Source organism: Rasamsonia byssochlamydoides, assembly GCF_041956645.1.
Source record: "Rasamsonia byssochlamydoides strain NRRL 3658 unplaced genomic scaffold VTN77scaffold_25, whole genome shotgun sequence".
Classification (NCBI taxonomy): domain Eukaryota; kingdom Fungi; phylum Ascomycota; class Eurotiomycetes; order Eurotiales; family Trichocomaceae; genus Rasamsonia; species Rasamsonia byssochlamydoides.
Window position 1 is genome coordinate 207,939 of NW_027192408.1, and position 19,217 is coordinate 227,155.

At 47.6% G+C, this 19,217-nt stretch overlaps 5 protein-coding genes across 5 annotated transcripts; 3 read left to right on the forward strand and 2 right to left on the reverse strand.

The window, feature by feature from the left end:
• Nucleotides 1-2,003: 2,003 nt before the first annotated feature.
• VTN77DRAFT_3592 (uncharacterized protein) lies at nt 2,004-3,511 on the reverse strand (the record flags this gene model as incomplete). Its single annotated transcript, XM_069419557.1, has 3 exons — nt 2,004-2,723; nt 2,792-3,182; nt 3,231-3,511. The coding sequence occupies 3 exons, from the start codon at nt 3,509-3,511 to the stop codon at nt 2,004-2,006; spliced, it is 1,392 nt and encodes a 463-aa protein (XP_069278383.1).
• A 1,334-nt stretch (nt 3,512-4,845) lies between these two features.
• VTN77DRAFT_3593 (uncharacterized protein) lies at nt 4,846-6,245 on the forward strand (the record flags this gene model as incomplete). The annotated part of the gene is made up of 2 exons (XM_069419558.1): nt 4,846-4,971; nt 5,025-6,245. The coding sequence occupies 2 exons, from the start codon at nt 4,846-4,848 to the stop codon at nt 6,243-6,245; spliced, it is 1,347 nt and encodes a 448-aa protein (XP_069278384.1).
• Nucleotides 6,246-6,572: 327 nt separating this feature from the next.
• VTN77DRAFT_3594 (uncharacterized protein) lies at nt 6,573-7,820 on the reverse strand (the record flags this gene model as incomplete). The annotated part of the gene is made up of 1 exon (XM_069419559.1): nt 6,573-7,820. The coding sequence occupies one exon, from the start codon at nt 7,818-7,820 to the stop codon at nt 6,573-6,575; it is 1,248 nt and encodes a 415-aa protein (XP_069278385.1).
• A 5,554-nt stretch (nt 7,821-13,374) lies between these two features.
• On the forward strand, nt 13,375-14,247 carry VTN77DRAFT_3595 (uncharacterized protein; the record flags this gene model as incomplete). The annotated part of the gene is made up of 1 exon (XM_069419560.1): nt 13,375-14,247. The coding sequence occupies one exon, from the start codon at nt 13,375-13,377 to the stop codon at nt 14,245-14,247; it is 873 nt and encodes a 290-aa protein (XP_069278386.1).
• Nucleotides 14,248-17,460: 3,213 nt separating this feature from the next.
• On the forward strand, nt 17,461-18,594 carry VTN77DRAFT_3596 (uncharacterized protein; the record flags this gene model as incomplete). Its single annotated transcript, XM_069419561.1, has 3 exons — nt 17,461-17,652; nt 17,712-18,371; nt 18,430-18,594. The coding sequence occupies 3 exons, from the start codon at nt 17,461-17,463 to the stop codon at nt 18,592-18,594; spliced, it is 1,017 nt and encodes a 338-aa protein (XP_069278387.1).
• Nucleotides 18,595-19,217: the final 623 nt, after the last annotated feature.

The window sequence follows — 19,217 nt, forward strand, 5'->3', positions numbered from 1 at the left end:
AGACTGCAGACTGCAGGCAGGCACATGTGTAGAATACTACTTCCTTACTTCCTTACTCCTTACTTACTTTACTTACTTCCTACCTTTCTCTCTCTTTTCACTTTTCCTCTTTCTTTTTACTTCCAATTCGATTCATGTGATGTAATGATGACGACGACGAGAAGGAGGAGGTAGTGGTGGTGAACTGAAGCTGAGGAGAACTGAAGATGAAACTGAAGAAGACGGAGATGAATCTTTTGAAACGTTTTCTAGCTACCTAGCTACATGCTGTTTGTTACTTGCTTGCTTGCTTTGCTCGCTGTTGCTTCATTTTGTTGTTTCTTTTCCTTGTTTCGTTGTTTGTTGACCCGGAGAGTCTGTATGTATGTATGTAGGGTCCATTATTTTATTTATTCCATCTCATCCATCCTTCTATCTATCTTCTTTGATTCGAACCATGATGATCCATCATCCATTACCTATCTTTTTCTTATATATATATGGTATGCCTGGTATGGTATGATATGATGTAAGGCGTATGGTGTGAGAGAAGACAAAGAGAGATGAGAAGAGAAGAGAGAGAGAGAGAGAGAGAGAGAGGAGGGAAGGAAGGACACGACTCCTTCAGAAGGCTAGCCACAGATTTGTTTGTTCGCTTGATTTGTTTCGTTGCTTGTCTGTCTGTTTGTTATTTTCTCGTTTGTCATTTCATGTTGCTTTTTTTTCTTGAATACTTCCTGCATTTTCGTACTGGGTTGTTTGTCTACCGTCTAGTGTTGTCTACCGTTTACTGTCTACATAATTAAGGGTGCAGTCCAATCAATGCCATTTTTTTTTGCTTTACTTTTCACCTTTAGGTACTTTTGGTATGGTATGCTTTGATATGCTATCTTTGGTAGGATATGGTATGGCATGATATGCTTGGTAGGGTATGGTATGGGTAGCATATCGATATGAATATGACTCTTCTTGCTTTTAGGGAAAAGAAATATCTTTATATATATATTTATCTTGATATATCTCTATTTTCGTACTTTCTTACTTCACATTCTACTTTTTTTACCTTTTTTGCTTTCTGCTTTACTTTTTTTACTACCTTTTTTTTTTTAAAAAAAATTCTATGTCAATATTCGATGCTCCGTTCTTCTAGAAACTTTCTATCTTCGATTTTCGATATGAATTCAACATTCGATCCGGATTCGAATTCGATCTTCTTTTCCTGAAATTTCTGTCTTCCTATCTTTTCTTCACTTCATTTACTTCTTCTCAATAATGAAAACTGGTTCTTTTCCTATTCTTCCCATTGTCGTTGTCAACATTGTACTACTTCTCCAGTTCTCCTCCAGTGTTAAGGTTGATGTCTTCGTCCTTTTTTTTATGTTTACCCGCAGCTACGTAGCTTTATATCGTTATATATAACTGAGTCATGTATTCTATTCGATTCGTTCTTCTTGAATCTCGTCAGCGCCTAGGAGTTCTAGGTTGTAGTAGTGATCTGATCCGAAACAAACGAAGGAGATGGAAGCTAATCGGCCATTATGGTTTCTTCTGGCTATAAAAATCAGCCTGTTTTTTTCATCTTCTTTATTTTTTTTCTAATCATCGTTCTTTCCTTCCTCATGTCATACTAGGAGTTCTAGTCTAAGCTAGTCAAAATTCAATCGTTTGATCGTCTTCGGTGACTTTCTTTTTTCCTTTTTTTTTTAAAAGTATTCTTCTCATTATCGACACTATTACTTCTCTATTCTTCAAGAGCAAGGAAGGTTGGTGTCTAACGAGTAACTCGCAACTACGCAACTTCACCGTTATATATAACTAAGTATTCAATTCTTGAATGATGAATGAAGTGTCTTCTGGCTGATGAGTCTATTCTGAGCCCTGCTCCCTAAGAGAATACAATGATTCTTAAAGAGTGGACATGGACGGAGTGTCTTCTTCTATGTATACGTCGTATGTATGTAGGTAAGTATGTATGTATGCTTTATAGGTTACTCTATTCCGTTCATTCCCCAAGTTCAGCGCGGTTATCCCTTTCCCTCCATACCATCCTCAGGTTTAGAGGCGTCCTCCGTTACAACAGAGGATGCTGATTCTTGAACCGATGACTCTGGTTCTGCTGCAGCAGCAGTCGTAGTTAGAGACGTTTCGCCCTTATCTCCGGACTTATCTCCTCCAGATTTATCCCCTCCTGTGTCGTCCTCGTTTTCACTCTCACCCGGGCTGAACAGGCCACCGAGCGTGGGGCTTTTCAGCACACTATCGACCGGCGATACTGGCGACTGAAGTGGTTCTGCAGTGGATACGTCATGCTTATGTTCATGCTCATGCTTGTGCCCAGGCTCATCCTCGCCTTTACTGGACGCCTCTTTAGAAACTGTTGATACCTTCGAATCGCTGTTGTTGTGTCGGAAACGTCGCGGAAGTCCGACTGCTTCAGCCACAGCGGCCGCTTCTTCATCTGGCAGCTTGTCGATGTTGCTGTCAGTGCTGACACGAGTATCAAATAGACCACTCCCCCGCTTCTCACTCAACTGCAGGATATTGTTGTAGCTGCGCCTGGTCGGATCGGCAAGCCGTTTCTTTTTCTTCTTCTCGCGCTTCGGCGACGGTCGCACGACGATGACGGGAATAGGAGAGTGTTGCAGGCAGTATTTCGAGACGGACCCCGGAAGGAGGCCTTGCATCCCACTGAGACTGCGGCCACGCGTGCCGACTATCAGAACGGCGGGCTCATAGATTTGTATCTGCAAAGTCAGCAAATGCGTCGGTCGATGACTTCAATGACTTCAGACTTCAACATGAATAATCCTACCATTCGTTGAATTATTTCCTGCACCTTTCCGACCGCCAGCTCCAACACAAGGCTGATTGCCTTTTCATCATTCCGGTTCTTGCGAACCACTTGCTGAAGCAGTTTCTCTGCTTCTTTCCGGTATCTCCCCTCCTCGACGCTCGCGTCGCTCGCGATCTTCGAGTCCTTCTCGACCACCCGTAGACAGACCACTTCATCACCGTCGTCGACGAGCTCGTCGATCAGCCACTCGAGAGCAAATTCCGAATAGTCATTATGATCCGTGCCGCACAGGAAGGTGCGACTGCGCCGCGACGCCTGGTAGTTCTTGTGCTTGTAGTTCAGGGTGAAAGAAAAATCGGTAGCGTCCCGATTGTCAAAAGTATCGAATGAGACTCCACGTTGATATGTACTGGTAGATGGTCAGCATGAAGAAGACGGACCTGTACAAAAATCTTACCTCGGGGGTGGTGGAGAAGATAGTCTTTTCGCCGGTTTTGCTTCCCGGACCGCTGTTTGAACACCACTTTTGCCTGTCAGACTCTCTGGCTGGGGCGCAGCGTGTGTTTCCGACTCTCCTCCACTCGACTTCCTCCGAACGTCCTCCCCCATGAACGAGATCCGCCGGGCATCTGCCCGCGAGCTCTGAGAGCTCTCATGGGATTGCGTAGATGCGGTATCACCGAGACTCTGGTTGGATGCGTTGGGATCGGAAGGGTCTGGAGGTAGCGGCGAGCTCATTTCGGTAGATGCGGCAGGTTGGAACACTCATGGGTAATCGCAAGACGTAAACTTAGGCAGCGAGAAGATCTGTCTAATCGCGCAGTGGTTCGAGGGTTCTCCAATCGAGTCTCTTGAAAGCAATGTCAGTAGTCGCAGCAGCTCAGAATATATGCATGTGACAGCTGCGATTAATCGGTTCTGCGAGCTCCGTTATCCCTCAGTGATCGACAGGATAATTGTCTCAGGGTTGCGGACGCAGAGATAATTCGGTAGAAGAAGGTATAATCTTGTTCGAGGGTCGCGTGCTGTGTGTCTTCACGCTCCTAGACTATGAAGCGATAAGAATCGACGAGCAATGGTCATAGTTCTGGGCCGTGTATGAGACCCGATTTGGAGGAATCCAATCACGGACTAAAGGAGTCCATCCATTGGAGTCAACTGATTCGTGAAGGAGGAGAGAAAGCATCGAGTCGACCGGATGAGATGGTCCCTGACGGGAAGCAAGCTTGGGCATCAGCATCAGTCAGCAGGCAGTAGCGGGTAGTTCCTTCCCGAAAACGGATGCCTTCCGCTTGGAAAGGCGGGGCTGAGCCGCAGTTCCAGCCGGCGTTATCGTCCCGCATTCATTAATCAGCAGAAATCATCGCCACAAGTAGCCCATGATGCAGTCAATTTTCCTCCAGAATTCATGATCTCAATGTCGAAGCTAACAGAAGGGATGACGAGTGCAGGAAATGGCTTACGGACATTATCACAAAGATGTAGCCAGTATTGTGTGATGTCGTCAGCAGATAATGCATATCCATATCCACATATGCATCGGACTGGACTGAGTTAATTGATCCAGCTCCCCAGATTATGACGTACCCGATCCCGCAAGCTATTATTTACACAGGAGTAACAATGGGCGTTGTCGCGAATAATCGCGTCTCATTCGTATTGTTGAGTTTGTTGTGGTTGTCCACTTATGTACACCCGCAATAACAATAATCCGTCATTAGGTAATCCATTTCCAAGGTAGGTAATTGCTCGTCATTCCCAAACAGGAACGTCGAGGGTGCAGAATAGGAAAATGAACCTGTAGGGTCGTTCTAGCGTCGGTTTCCATTCGACGGCACTGCGGAGCATCAATGTGGCTTCAGATTCCTCCCGTGACGCAGGAAACAAATCCCACACAAAGCTTGTCGCAGGAGATGGCTAAAGTCTTGGCAGGTGCAGGTCTAGCATCTGCTCCTTAAATCGTTGGGGAATCCACCATGCAGGTCTTTCAATCGGCTAGTAATTGCCGTATATCATCGATCCTGTAGTATATTATATAATATACACTTTGGACAGGTGGAAGGAGACACCTCATGAGCCAACAGGCGGAGAAGAGGAGGACTGTCGCCGTTGTGGGCACGGGCCTGGCCGGGTTGGTCACGGCCTATCTGCTTCATCATGATCCTCAACAGCGATATCAGGTGAAACTTCTGGAGAAGGTAGCTATCATCCATTGCAATGATAATTATTAATGACTGACATATCTCCACAGAAGAATGAGTTCTCCTTGAGCTCGGAGTCGATGTCCATTCCGACATCAGAGCCAGGAAAATTTACTGTGGCGGATGTCCCCATGCGCGCGTTCGCTGGGGGATTCTACCACCATCTGATTCGGATGTACGACTATCTCGGCGTCCGATATCACAGTCAGCAGTTCATTTTCAGTTTCACGCGGCTGTCTTCAAGGGGGTCTCCCTCATCGGGAAAGCTGCCATCCCCGCAACCGCATATGGTGCACGCATCAAACTTCCACAGACTCCCTCCCGTACCGGGGAAAATCGACTTGATCTTTTGGCTGCTCGAAGCTGCTTACGCATTGTTCTTCTATGTCTGGTTCATCATCTGCGCTTCTTATGTCGCCCCCTACGAAGCTTCGTCGTTTTCTTCTTGTGAAACTTTTGGTCACTATTTGCGGAGAATATGTCTGCCGCAGTACTATATCACCAACTATCTTCTGCCATTGATGTCGAGTGTCTGTACCTGCTCCCATCAAGAGTTGTTGAATTTTCCCGCCTCCGATGTGTTGGATTATAAGAAGCGAACCCACCTGCAACCCCATTATGCGGTGGACGCCGGGGTGCAATGTGTTCAGGAGAAGCTGGCTAGAGGCATAGAGGTCAACTTTGGGGTCTGCCTGACACGAGTGGTACCAGGACCTGACGGAGTGCGTCTCACTTATGTTGACGCGCACGACAATGAGAAGTCAGAAAATTTTGACTTGGTTGTCCTTGCAATATCACCCGATATCGTCGCAGCAGTATTTGAACCATTGAAGGACAGCCTGTCGAGGATTCCTACGACGACGGTCGAAACCGTCGCGCATATCGACTCCTCGAGCGTGCCTGCATTGCCTGTTAACTATGGGCCAGCACAAAATATCCACTTCCGTTTCGACAAGGAAAGCACAGAGGCGATCCACGAGCAGCCTCATTCCTCCGTCATCGTCACGACCAACCCGATCACGCCGATTAAGCGTCCTCACATTCTCAGGTCGGCGCGGTTCACGCGGGTCCTACGCAGTCCCGAGAGCCGTCGAATCATTAATGAGATTTTCGGTGATGACAAGGGTACCACCCCGCGCTGGCGCAATGGGGACGGTGGGGTGTACCTCGCTGGTGGATGGTGCTGGGATGGAATGGTGCTGTTGGAAGGATGCGTTGTGTCCGCCATGAGGGTCGCTTCTAGTTTGGATGTGGAGATTCCCTGGATGTAATAATAATATTTCCGTGTACGTATATATGCATATGATGTTTATAGATATTGTGGCGATTTTGGAGTATGAATAAAACTGATGCCAATATTTTGAATAAAGAGTCCCAAAGACCTGTCTTGCCTGTTTTGGCAGTAGATTGCAGTTATTGTTGCAATAGTCAACTTTCCAGTATAAGATTGGATCCTGTATCATTATTGCTAGCAATTGAATGAAATTATACACATACATACATTCATACATTCATATATCATGAGGGGAGTGTCTCTGATATGCTGCAGCAGAGCAATAGATCTAGTGCAAAACCGTAGTTTGATAGGTAGTAGGTTCTCACAACGTGGGAACGCCACCCGTACCAAACAGTTCCATGTGAATCCGATCAGAATCCACATTCAAATCTCTCAGCGACCGCCCGATGTCTTGCATAAAACCCTCCGGACCACAGACATAGTATTCCGTCGAAGGGTCGTCGAGGAAAAGATGCTCATCGCTGTCGAGTTTCCGCAGATCGATCCGTCCTGCGTGGTGGAAGTCTTCCCCTTGCTTCTCGTCGTCAGACGGAGAGCTGTTGAAGAAGGTCACTTGCAGATTCGGATACTGCTTTGCGAGAGACAGCACGTGGTCTTTGAACGCGCGAGCCCTCGCCCGTCGCACGCCGTGGATGAAGTGGATTTTCCGCTTCGACGCGGAAGACTTGGACGTCACCGTGTTCAGGATCGATGTCAACGGCGTGAGGCCGACGCCGGCGGAGATGAGCACGATGGGACGGGTCGACTCGACAATCTCGCCGTTCTTCGCGTCTGTCAGGAAGAAATCGCCGAATGGGTGGGAGACTTTAACCGTGTCGCCCTCCTGTTTGACGTCGTGGAGGACGTTCGACACGCAGCCGGGGTGACCGTTGAGTCCCAGTTCCCTTTTCACGCTGATCCGGTAGTACTCTGGACTGGGCTTGTCGCTCAGCGAATACTGTCTCGGCTGCGGGTATTCGAGGCCCGGCACATCGACTAGCACTGAGATGTACTGCCCCGGCCGGAACGAAGGCAAGGGTTTGCCGTCAACCGGTTTGAGGTAGAAGGAAGCGATCTCGTCCGATTCGCGGACTTTCTTGGCGATCTTGAACTCGCGCCAGTCGGTCCATCCGTCACTTTGCTCGTACAGGGTGGCCTCCTTCGCGATGAGGACATCGGCCAGCTGCCAATATGCCGCTGCCCAGGCGTCGTGGATCTCCGGGGTGAGGGCATCACCGAGGACCTGCTTCATCGCGGCAAGCAGATAGGTCCCGACGATTTTGTAGTGCTCCGGTCGGATGTACAGGGACGCATGCTTGTGACAGATGAGCTCGACGGCAGGCGCCAACGCACCCAGGTCGTCAATATGCGTGGCATATGCAAACAGGGCAGCCGCCAGGGCGCGAGGCTGACGGCCGGTCACCTTGTTGGCGGTGTTGAAGATGGCGTTGAGTTCTGGATTTTCTGCCAGCATATTCTGGTAGAAAGTTGTGGTGATGGCATTGCCATGGTCCTGTAGGACCGGTACGGTGGCCTTGATGAGCTTGACTTGCTCCGGCGTCAGACCCATGCTGGCTGTTTCTCAATGAGATAGATGTCCACTAACACTAAAAAACTTAACAAATTTAACCTCTCAGGAAGGAGTGGCAATGATGAGAGATCAAAGAGAGCGACCTATGTACAGTACAGTACCAACAATGAGCGAGACGAGGGACGAGAGGTATCACGCTTTTAAAGACATCCAGTTCCTAAAGAGGAAACAAACAATATCAGCCAGGCGGACCAATGGCAGCGTTTACATTGCCAATCCCAACCTCACTGGTTGCCCTTTTTTTTGTGTGTCCATGAATCATGCCATCTCGGAGCTCTCCTGATCCATCCCCGATTTCAGCCGACTTGATAGCCTACGGAGTATGTAGGTATCCAGCGAGAAAGAAATAGATACCCTTGGAATTTTTATATATCTCCGCGGAGATGTCAAAAACAAAATGCTTTGCTTGTGTTGAAGTGCCCGTGGTAAAGTGCTGGGCCATTTTGGCGCTTGGTACCTGGATCGAGACTTCTGACAGGCTCGCCGCTCCACTGGAAGGGCTCCGCTTATCTCCACATCGATCACACAACGCGAGCCAACGACACGACATGGCACAAATAATTGGTAATTGGTAGCGAATTATGTTACTTCCTTTCCTCCTGCGTGGGCTGATGGCTTTGACATATTTTTTTCTTTGTGAGAGTGACGCCAGGGCGGGGATATTCGAGTTTATATGATCAGGTGACAGTTTAAATACTGCTCCATATAGTATGTACTGTACAGTACATACGATAGTCAATAAAAAAATTTTTTTCGAGTAGAGAAGAATGAAATAACACTATTAATTCCTAAGGGAACTATTATAATATTGTATAACGATCCATGAATAGCGCTTCCTATCCTGGTTTCTATTTTTCTTTCTGACTACTGGTTTCTATCTGATTATGCTGTTTGCCAGAATATATATAATAAATAAAAAAAACATTGCAAGAATAGAATCTGCACAGGAGAAAAAAAAAGCTGAATATTGTCGAGTTAGATAGATAGGGTAGCACATAACGGATTTAATTTAATTTACTTGATTGACAATCTTACCAGACTTTTTAATGGTCATGGTGTTGTGTCTTCTCCTCACCCTTTAATTAACACCCTAGGAGGTACTGTCTTCGAAACTCCTGACTTGGAAGGGTGCAGTTCGCGAGGTGAACGAGTCGATCGTTATCATAATTCCCAGGGTGCGACCTACGGTACAACCCCAGGGGTTTTCATATCACAATAAATACAGGTACTAAAGAGAATGGCAAAGCCTGGTTGCACGCTAGCTAGTCATATTCGATGTAGATAAGTTGGATAACAGGGGTCTGAGACCAGGCTTGGAGACATCCCACCTATAAAAGTCAAGGTCTCCGGTATCTAGGCAGACAGATAGATAGTTAGATAAATGGGTCTATCAAGGATGTCGGGGAAGACGAGGGGTGAAGGCGGGGGTGGGGGAGATAGTCTTATCAGGGGATCTGTCAACTCGTCTCACCTAAACTTTGACCTTGAATTCGACATTAGATGCCATAATGGCATAGGATTTAGCTTGAATTTTAGGGACTCGCTTGCACCAGACGAAGCTTGATTTGACATTATCGCCATCCATATGTGTGCAACGATGGACAGTTGCTTTCGTATCTGAAAAAGAATGACACTTTTATATATAGATAGACTGGCACCAACAATGTAACTGACAAACTCCGCAGGGATCACTGAGAAGAAAAGAACTAGATAGAAGATAAATTAAAAGTCTGTCTACTCCGCACAGTGTATGGAGTACGCCATCAACAGTGCTTATCACAGGATACCTATCCAGGTAGGTGGCTAGCTACTGGAGCTGAGGTTGCTGACAGCCTAACATGTCGATCAGTGATCAGCGCATCTCCACCAATGACAGAATGCCATCCTGGAAGGTTGCCCTTTTGATAACGATAACGATAACAAACTGAACAGAATCCTCAGGCCACCACACCACTCACTGATCGTCGATCTCTGCTGGCTGCTCTGCATGTAAAATCGGTAGGTATCTCCAGACTCGACTCAAGTCGACCTCCTCGAGGCATCCTCCAATGGGGAGATTATATAATATTGCGATTAAGGCTTCTGCCTTGCAGGTACTACATTTTCCAAAAGGACCAGGACTTCTGATGGCCTTGTATCTATCATATCACGTGCAGATGATCCGGTCTCAGTGATATATCATACCATGTCTGCCCTTCAACAGAGATCCAGAAGGGCAGGAGAGAGGGATAAAAGGTTCCGATCTATCTTCTTTCTCCCTTTCTCCATCTGTCCGATTTTTTCTCGACGAGAAAAGGAAGCTGTTTTTTGTTTCTGGTCCGTGAATTTATGAGCATGTCCATGACGTCATCCAGGTACTGTACTCTGTCTTTTTGAGTAAGTACTGCTGGCATCAATACCTACTTCCACTTTGCTTCATAATCATCGTTCATCTGGTACTGATACTGACATGCTCTTACGCGTTAGATAGTCGTTGATAATTTATGTACCTGCTACCAGGTCGACGGAAAAAAAATTGTACAAGGTTACATGATCACATGGATGACTGATGAATAATTATGCCTCGTTTTATGCTCGGCTTCCCGTCGGCCGTGACGGATCCACGGAACGGCACTGCCAGTACGGAGTACTCTATACTTCCATGTGACGACTTTTTTCTTGACTTTTCTTGGCCTTCTTCCTGCCGTTGTCTATCTACTCCGTACCTACGGAGTAGGTAACCTTAAAAAACTCCGAGGCCCGAAAATCCAGCGGAAGAGAAGAGAAAAGAAAAAAAAATTTTTCTGGCCGGAGGAGCGTCATTACGTCACTTCCAAACGGTAAGGCCGGGATGAGAGCCTTCATGAGTCAAGTGATTGAAAGGTTTTTTTTTTTCGATTGGTGATAATATTCTTCATATAATGCCTATGCATATGACTATGATCTCTGGCCCGAGTCCAATATATATTATAAATATAAAGACGACAGATGATGAGTGAGGATCATCTCGTCTCGTATATATAACCGGTGTCTCCGATACTATCTCCGGCTCAATAATAACCGTTGCTTTATCAGTTGTCTTCTGACTTTACTGAGCAGAGTGACTCAGGAGAATATTACTTAATCGGACCTCGGAAGATATGCGCGCGTGCGAGATGACTGCCACAGACAAAGTTTACAGTCACGTACTCGGTAGTCGGTACGACTTACCTAGGAGCTCTGACGATTCCGAATGAGCGGAACCTGCACGGAGATTAATCCATAGGGCTGAAGCTGAACCTGATGACTCTTGAGAGAGCTTAAAGTTAAGAGTTAGGTAGGTGATGAGTCAGACAGATATCAGCAGGCACGGTCGGCACAGCTTGCTTGTGAAAATCCTCCGAAAGAGTGGTAAAATCAATTCAACAATCAGTTTCAATCAGTTTCTTTTCTTCATGCGACGGGCGCTATCTGGTGCAAGCGCTTGTTTGTGTACGGAGTACAGAGTACTCCGTACACCGCTTTGCGAAAAAAAAACCATCACTCTCGGCCGAAGAGGAAGGTCTCATAGGGCTGAGCCTGGAAGCCTGAAAGTCCAGCCTAACCCAATCTAGTCGATGCCCGCGAGCGCGGGAAGAATGGGTCCGGATCCGAGGACTACGGGTAAGAGTAAACAAACTCCGTACGCTGTTGTGCAGATGCTGTGGCAAGACGGACGATTCGATCCGGCACGGTTAATATCGGGGTTGATGGAGGAGTCATGCCGTCGACCGGTGTAATTGCCCCAGGCAGAAGAAAAAAATTGAATGAAACACTGGTTGGTGCCTTGTTCAGTGCAAGGGACAGGCACACTTCGCCCTCGCATCGCATTCTGCCTGAGGTAACAAGTTCACCATACTCTGAGTACAGGTATGGAGTACTCCGTACAAGTACCTACCTAGTCAGGCTCTCGATTGGTCAATTCAGGGCCAGTTGGCTTCGGCAACTTGCAGGCGTTGGCACTGTTGAAGACACATAGCTTGTTTTAACTTGGCGGTCAACATGCTGTGCTGCATATTAACGGCCTGATATTAATTATGGGGCCTGAAATTCTAGAAAAATCATCCAACAGACCTATCCATATTCAGCCATTCTTGCGGTGTGGGGTGAATAATAGCTGTGAGCCTGTGCGCCTTAAGATGAATATTTTTCTAGAATTTCAGGCCCCATAATTAATATCAGGCCGTTAAAATATAACAAATTGTTACAAACGACATAACAAGATCGTATGTTTGCTCCGCCTCCGGGCTCGCATAGCTTGCCCAAAAAAGGAATGATGTCCAGGCTCCACGACTAACCAAGCCTGGCTACGAGTACTCGCTTATCCAACGCCTTGGTAGCCAGTCAGCAAGTGCCTAGTATTAAGCTACTGCTCATATGAGCTGTACATAAGGCAGCGACAATACAGCATTTCCCCTTAAAAAATATCCAGATGCGAGACTACTTTGTTGGACCGCCATGCTGAAACAATCGTGATTGCGTGGTGCGTCTAGACAGAAGGCAGATGCATTATCGGTCGAGTAGTTTTGTACGGGGCTAAGATGTTACTTCCTATTCTGGTTACTGAGGCTGACCGTGACCGCCAACTGGAGGTGTGTTGCTGGAGGGATGGTACACGATACAAGGCTGCGGAGTACGGAGTACAGTAGTCTACTGCAGTCGATCAGGCAGCATAGGTGGGTTGATTGACTGCAGAATGCATGACTTGTCATCGCGGTAACTCCTGCAGGATTAGAAATCGGATATAGCAGTTACTTCCATAGATCGTAGGAGAATTGAAGAGAACATCATATATATTGCGGCATGATTAATAAGGGTTCTTCATGACGATTCCTAAGAAGCGGGATGAGTAATCACCAGTTTGTCAGACTTTTCTGGGGTGGAATCGGGACAACGGGAGGATGCTGGAATGCGGTGGAAGCCACGACAGAGAGGGCGGTGAGAGGAACGAAAAAAAATGAGTCCATGACGCCCGCGAGTTGGCGCGTGTGCGTCATCGACGGTGCTTTCTTAGTGCTTTGTTGGCGGGGGATTGGCTGGCAGACGGTATTGTTACGGTATCGAGCTGGTGGGGCAGGATCCCCGTCGGCCGGGTCGGCTGTAAGGCGCATTGTCTCCCCGTCGCCCTGATCTTACCTCCGACTTCCGCCCGGACCCAGCGGCAGAGTGATCAATTATGCGGATCAAAAAAAAATACTCAGCTGACAGGGCAGCAGACACATAAACACAGCCTCGCCCTGTCCTGGACAATGGAGGAAATCTTCTGAGCATATCTCCCTGGCCTGAACAAACAACCCCGAGAGTACTCCGTCAGTCGATCTCGCAATCAGGAATCGCGGAGTCGCATCCCCACAGTGATCTTTCTCTGTCTTATCTATCGTCACCGCCTAAATCAATTCCACCAGTCAGAGGCCAGCAGCCACGTTCACCGCCTCACCGCCTCTCGCGTATTGTCAGGCACTACCTTGACTCACAGCCAGACAAATCCCGCCTGTCTGAGCTCATCCTTAAATAATAAGATCAAATCCTGCCCACAATGGCTTCCAGCTTCTCCTCCAGCTTTTCCTCCACCAAATTCTCCCCCTCCAATTCTTTCCATCAGAGGCCACCACAGCAGAAGAAAAAGATGAGCATCACGCAAACATACTATCTCGCCCACACTGCCCGGAGCAAGCTCTCCAGGGAGGCTGCCCGGGCTGACCACGACCTCCGCCTGCTCGTCGGGCACGCCAACCTCCTCGATTCCTTGATGCTGGAGCTCGCCAATGCAGAGAAGGAGCAGGAGCGATGGTTCAACCACACCGTCAACAGTGCCACCAAGTCCTCGCAGGACGAGAAGCCCACCCACATCCGATGGGCTGACACCATCGTCGAGGATCCCGAGGAAGACTGGGATTCTGAGGACTCAGATTCAGAGTCGGATATGACGGACGACTCAGATATGGAGGAAGACGACCTGGCTGTCCACACTGCGTCTGCAGCTCCATTCCGCCGTGCTCCCTCTCCAGTGGCCATCGTCACCGAAATGGAAGTGTCGGATTCCGAGTCGGATTCGGACGAGGATGAGGATGAGGATGAGGACGACGACGACTTCGAATTCTCAGAGCTTACCTTGACACGATCACCCTCCCGCCTGTCCTCCCGAGGCTCGCCGCCCGAGCTGTTGGATGACGTCGACGACGATTCCGAAGAAGACTCGATGCCTCCTTCACCACCACAACATGCATTCGATACGTTTACTTCGGAGAAAGGGTCGTCGGTGTCGACGACCGCCCTTTACCAAGACCAACACCAACACCCGGCAAAGAGGGCCGAGCTGGCACTCCCCGATTCAGAACAATCACCCATCTTCGACAGAGGATACTACGTATCCTCGCAACTTCAGGGCACGATGATACCGGCGTACTAGACGTGCGCCCTGTCGCTTGCTTGCAACGACCCTTGTCATCGATGTACCATTAGCATGATACCCCTGACGACGACGATTCTGATCTATCACGATTATGAATGAGCATGTGCATGAGCATTTCGACTGGCGCGGAATACAAAAGCAAAAGGAATGGATTGGATTGGAACTGGATTTGCATTTGCATCTGCATGCTTGCATGCATGTTTCCGGAGGTTTTGCGCATTTCTATCTCTTCTGGATCGGTTGCATGGTACAACGCGGGCGTGTTGGTCAGGATTTTTTTTTCATTTTTTGATATATTTTTTTATTTTCTACATGCAGCTCTCCCTCCCATTCCCCTAGAGGGTTAATAGGTTGACGGTTGAGACTCTTTTGATATAAATCTTATTCGACTTATGTCAAGTCTGTGCTTCTTTCTTTTGTAGTGTTCCCAGTACAGTACAGATGGTTTGGCGAGATGCCCCTCCTTCGCCTGTAGAAAATCACATGCAAGTATGGAGTTCGTCCCCTTGTCACCAAGGTACTCCGTACTCCGTACCGGGTAGGTATGTATGTATGTACGCGCATACCTAGCAAGTTAGGACCCAGAGTCAAGATCTACCTCGGTAGTCCTGCGACCAGAAACAGAACAGGTTTTTTTTTTTCGGATGAATCCGATCGATCGATAGCTGGACCCTCAGACCAAAATTTTTTTTGAAAATCTTGGTACGGAGTACTGTAGCTATCTCCGGAAAAACGGGATGGATTAGGTGCCTACTAATAGACCCTGTGATCGATCATCTGATGATCTGACTCAGCAAAAATATTAATATTAAATTGATCATTCCGATATCCGGATTCAACCCCTGCTTGACTACAGATAAGCATATCATATCATATCAGGTTGATTTGATGATGATTGCATTGCATTGATTGATTATGCACCATGCACCATGGAGGCATGCAGACACACAGATAGATAGACAGATAGACAGGCACAACATGCGCATGCCTGTGCTAGGCCTCACCGCCTATGAATGACACAACTCGACTCCGAGCCCAACCACCTGAATTTTCCAGAAGGGCTATTACCTAGGTAACTAGCATGCCTACAGACTACTCCGTAGTCCGTACTGTCAGTAGGTGGGTAGTTCGTTAGTTAGGATGTTCTAGCTATGTTCTAGCCTTAGGTAACGGAGTACGGAGTACGGAGTAAAAAAAAAAGGTGGCCCCAAAGAGGGGTAAGCCCTGTGAGGTGTGTCCACAGTCCACAGTCCAGTCCAGTCGAGGCGAACCGGGCCGAGTCGACCGCCTTTTTGTTTGGATTTTTTGGTCTGGTGTTTTTGGCCGAGTTAATTTACTTTTTAATTTATTAAATTAGGTAGGTTGCACCCATTATTCGGGACTGGACTCCGCTTAGCCTTAGCCTTTATGCACGCCAAAGGTTAGGTATTAGGTAGGTGACTAGGTGTGCCGGACTGCCGGTCTCAATACTAATCTTGCATTATTTATTTTAATTTTTTCACTGCTGAAGTTTATCGAAGTTTATTGTTAACCGAATTGACTTGTTTTTCATTAGTTCGTTAAATTAGCTGCCGTGCCACGCCAGCAGCCATCCGTCTTGTATTAAGTTCTTGCCGTGTTGATCAGTGCATTTTTCTCATTATTGGTTCTTGTTACTCCGTACCTATGGAGTGATGAAGAGGTTTGCTTATCATTTATTACCGAGGAACCTACGGAGCAGGTCATTGCACCACCACTCAAGAGGTCGACACCGCTCATGCGGACATATTATCGCATGCATGCAGCCTTGGCGGAGTTTGTCGTCTAGATTCTATTCTGCACATCTGAGAATACTTAGGTATACTCCGTACAGTCATTGCTCTATAGAAGACAGCAGGAGCCGACTTTCCTATTCTATACCTATATACTCCGTAAGCCCAGGTATAAATATAGTGGGTTATCGCGGTACAGAGTACAGTACCAAGTATGTAGGGAGTACTATAACTCCTATGCTGCTGTAGATTCATTCACCTTACCAGACTCAGTTAATACTAAAGTACGGTACCTAATGTGGTGATTTATCCCTTACTTAGGTACCCCATACAAGAGTGCTTACTGCGTACCGCATGTATTGCACATACATACGATCAGGCAATGACAGACGGGCAGGGAGGCCATTATCATCGATTGGACTGTACTCCATACTGTAGACATGATACGATTATTGATAAGCCTTGCTTGGGCGGGGTCACGAGGAGATCTAACTGAGCAGAGTCATGGTCACATTGTTCCCGACCCGACTCTGTATGACTCTTACCCGGGACCAATCCCAGCAACTAGATAGAGCGCCTGATTCATACCCCGCAAACTACGTATATTCATTCTTATCGCAGGGATGGCCGGGTTATGTTGCCTCTTCTGAATTTCGGATATGACGGGCCTGATAGAGCTCCGTACTGTATGGAGTATGAAGTACAGAGTAAGCTGGGGAATGTATAATGGCGGGATGGGGTTACGGACCTAGGTACGAAGCACACTGGCGTAGGTAATTATATCAAAGTAACATCGCTGCATTCCAAGGAGTGTTTCTACGACAGTCATGGCATTAGATAAGAGTACTACTTGCAGAGCAGCCTTTGTCATAACGACATTACGGAGTACATTATAGTGTTGAGTGTGAGCTGATTGGTCCAATCACATCATCATACGTAAACTGGCACCGCCACATGAGGCTTATCATTAGGTATACATGTGGCGCATGCAGAACCTAGTGGACGCCTCCATCAGTTACATAACCAAGTAGACTTGATCATCAGTCAACTGTAGGTTGCAACATCATCTGTTGACTAACTTGCCAAGCCAACATAGAAACGGTGCATCTCAGGTTCATCAGACGTCTGGATTCGGACACCATGGATAGCTGCTGAAGCTGGTTTTTGTGCACTTATTTCATTCACGTTCTGGGCTCCATCCAAGCTACGACCCGACACGTGAGACTTGGGTCCATACGAGATTCTTATCAACAAACAAATTTCCCTTCTCTTTCTGTCTCCTTCTATCTATTCCTGTATTTGGAGAGTATCTTTCTCTTGAATGTCTTCTGCTGCTGCTCTTCAGAATCTGGTGCTCTGTTCGCATTCAACATACCATTTCTAGAAATCTTCGATTCTGTCCTGACTCTGATTTCCATTGCATGCTGGTCTTCAATTTGAAACAATAAGAAGAATGATCATGTCGACTCAACTACCCGCTGGCGCACTCTCAGGTCAAGGTGCAACAGGACCCGTGACCACCGATGCGCAGAAACCTGCTACTGCTATTAGTGAAAATGTGAAGCCAGACGGTGCTGCGATCCGCAAAGAATGGGATTCTGAAAGACAAATTGTTTCTTCTCTCTGGAAGCTACAGGAACTAGAGACAAAAGTAAGTGCAACTGGAGAATCGCGTTCTGTTGCTTCTATTGCAGTCGTTAACTCCCGCAGATTCACCAACTTCGGTCATTGCTGCCGGACCGTCTTCTGGCACCTATTACACCAATCGTTAACCCGCGAAAAGCAGGGTCTCGAAAGTCAATACCAAAGAGTCCTCAACAGTTGTATGAAAGCCTTGCTCAGTGCGCGCGCGATGGCGTCGCGGAGGTGGAAGAATTCAAGGCGATGTGGCAGAGTCCCGAATTGAAAGCCGTTTGGGGCTGGGTGGATGAGAAACTGAAAGAATCCAACGGCCAGTATCCGCAGCCTACCGGGATGTGGGAGCGTGATTACGATGTCATCTTGCGGAACCTGGAAAACGAGGAGCGGCAGAAAGAGGAACAGCGCCAGAAAGACATAGAAGAGCAAGAGAGATTGCAGGCCCTCTCCGCTGAGGGTAGCTGGAGAGGTGTGGTTGAGTCGTTCGAGAAGAGACAGCTACCGGGATTGCGGCTGCTAATGAGCAAAAACGAGGCGATGATCACGGTGTATCTCGGAAGAGCTGGGATGGCATTCGATGTGCAGGAAGTCGCCAGTCCGGAAGACAGTGGGACGTTTGAATGGCATGTCGACGCTCAGCCGCAGCTGTGGAAGGCACCAAGCAGGCTTGAAACTGCAATCTGCGCGAATCTCAACCGCAGACCTCGAAAATGGGACCTTGCTTATTTATTGGTTAGTGCAATCAATCTATTCTGCAGATAAAGGGATGTTATACTGATCGTTTACACAGGACATGATTTATTCGTATTCGGATGTCAGACGAACACCATGCAAGAAGTGCAACAGGATGACCGACAATTCCGCTCAGCTTCCCGTCGTCCGCCGCCCGATAACAGTAGAATCTGATGGCAAGAAGTCAATTTCCTGGGAAGCATATCATTCGGGGTGTGCTTGAAGTGGAAGTCATCTATATTTGCTCAGTTATCATGACTCAACATTCATGACTTGAACATATTGGTCTTTGATCTCCTCTTCCCCACGTCGCCAGACTTGATCCTCCATATTTGGAGATCGGCTTGACCTGGAGCTTCTCTGCCAGCAACCTTGGTAATGAACGAAGACATCGCACCAGAGAGTCGTGCAGTTAGGAACCATAATTGGATGTGCACCAGACGATGCCATGCCACAACTGAGCGGATACGAACCAGAATCTGAACAGAATTCGATTCACTGGTGGTTCCCTCCTGACGCGTATCTCTGCCTCCGTCACATTACTCCGAGCTACCAAAACTTACCGTCTCTTCGCCTGGAATGCTGTCCTTTCTGCGTCTGACGCCGTATCTATCTCTTCCTGCGACCATCGGTCCAGATCTTTTCTTGCCATGTTCACGCCAGTTCTGCCAATCCTACCAGCGGGCGGTACTGGGTGTGGCTGCGATGGATTGTCGATCGTCTTCAGAAAGATGTCCGGTCTTCTGTTCAATTGAAGAGCACGTTGAGGAAGAGCCAGTGACAGTGTCATGTGATATATTTCCAGGACGGATATGATCCTAGCCCAGATCCAGCCGTCGATCACAC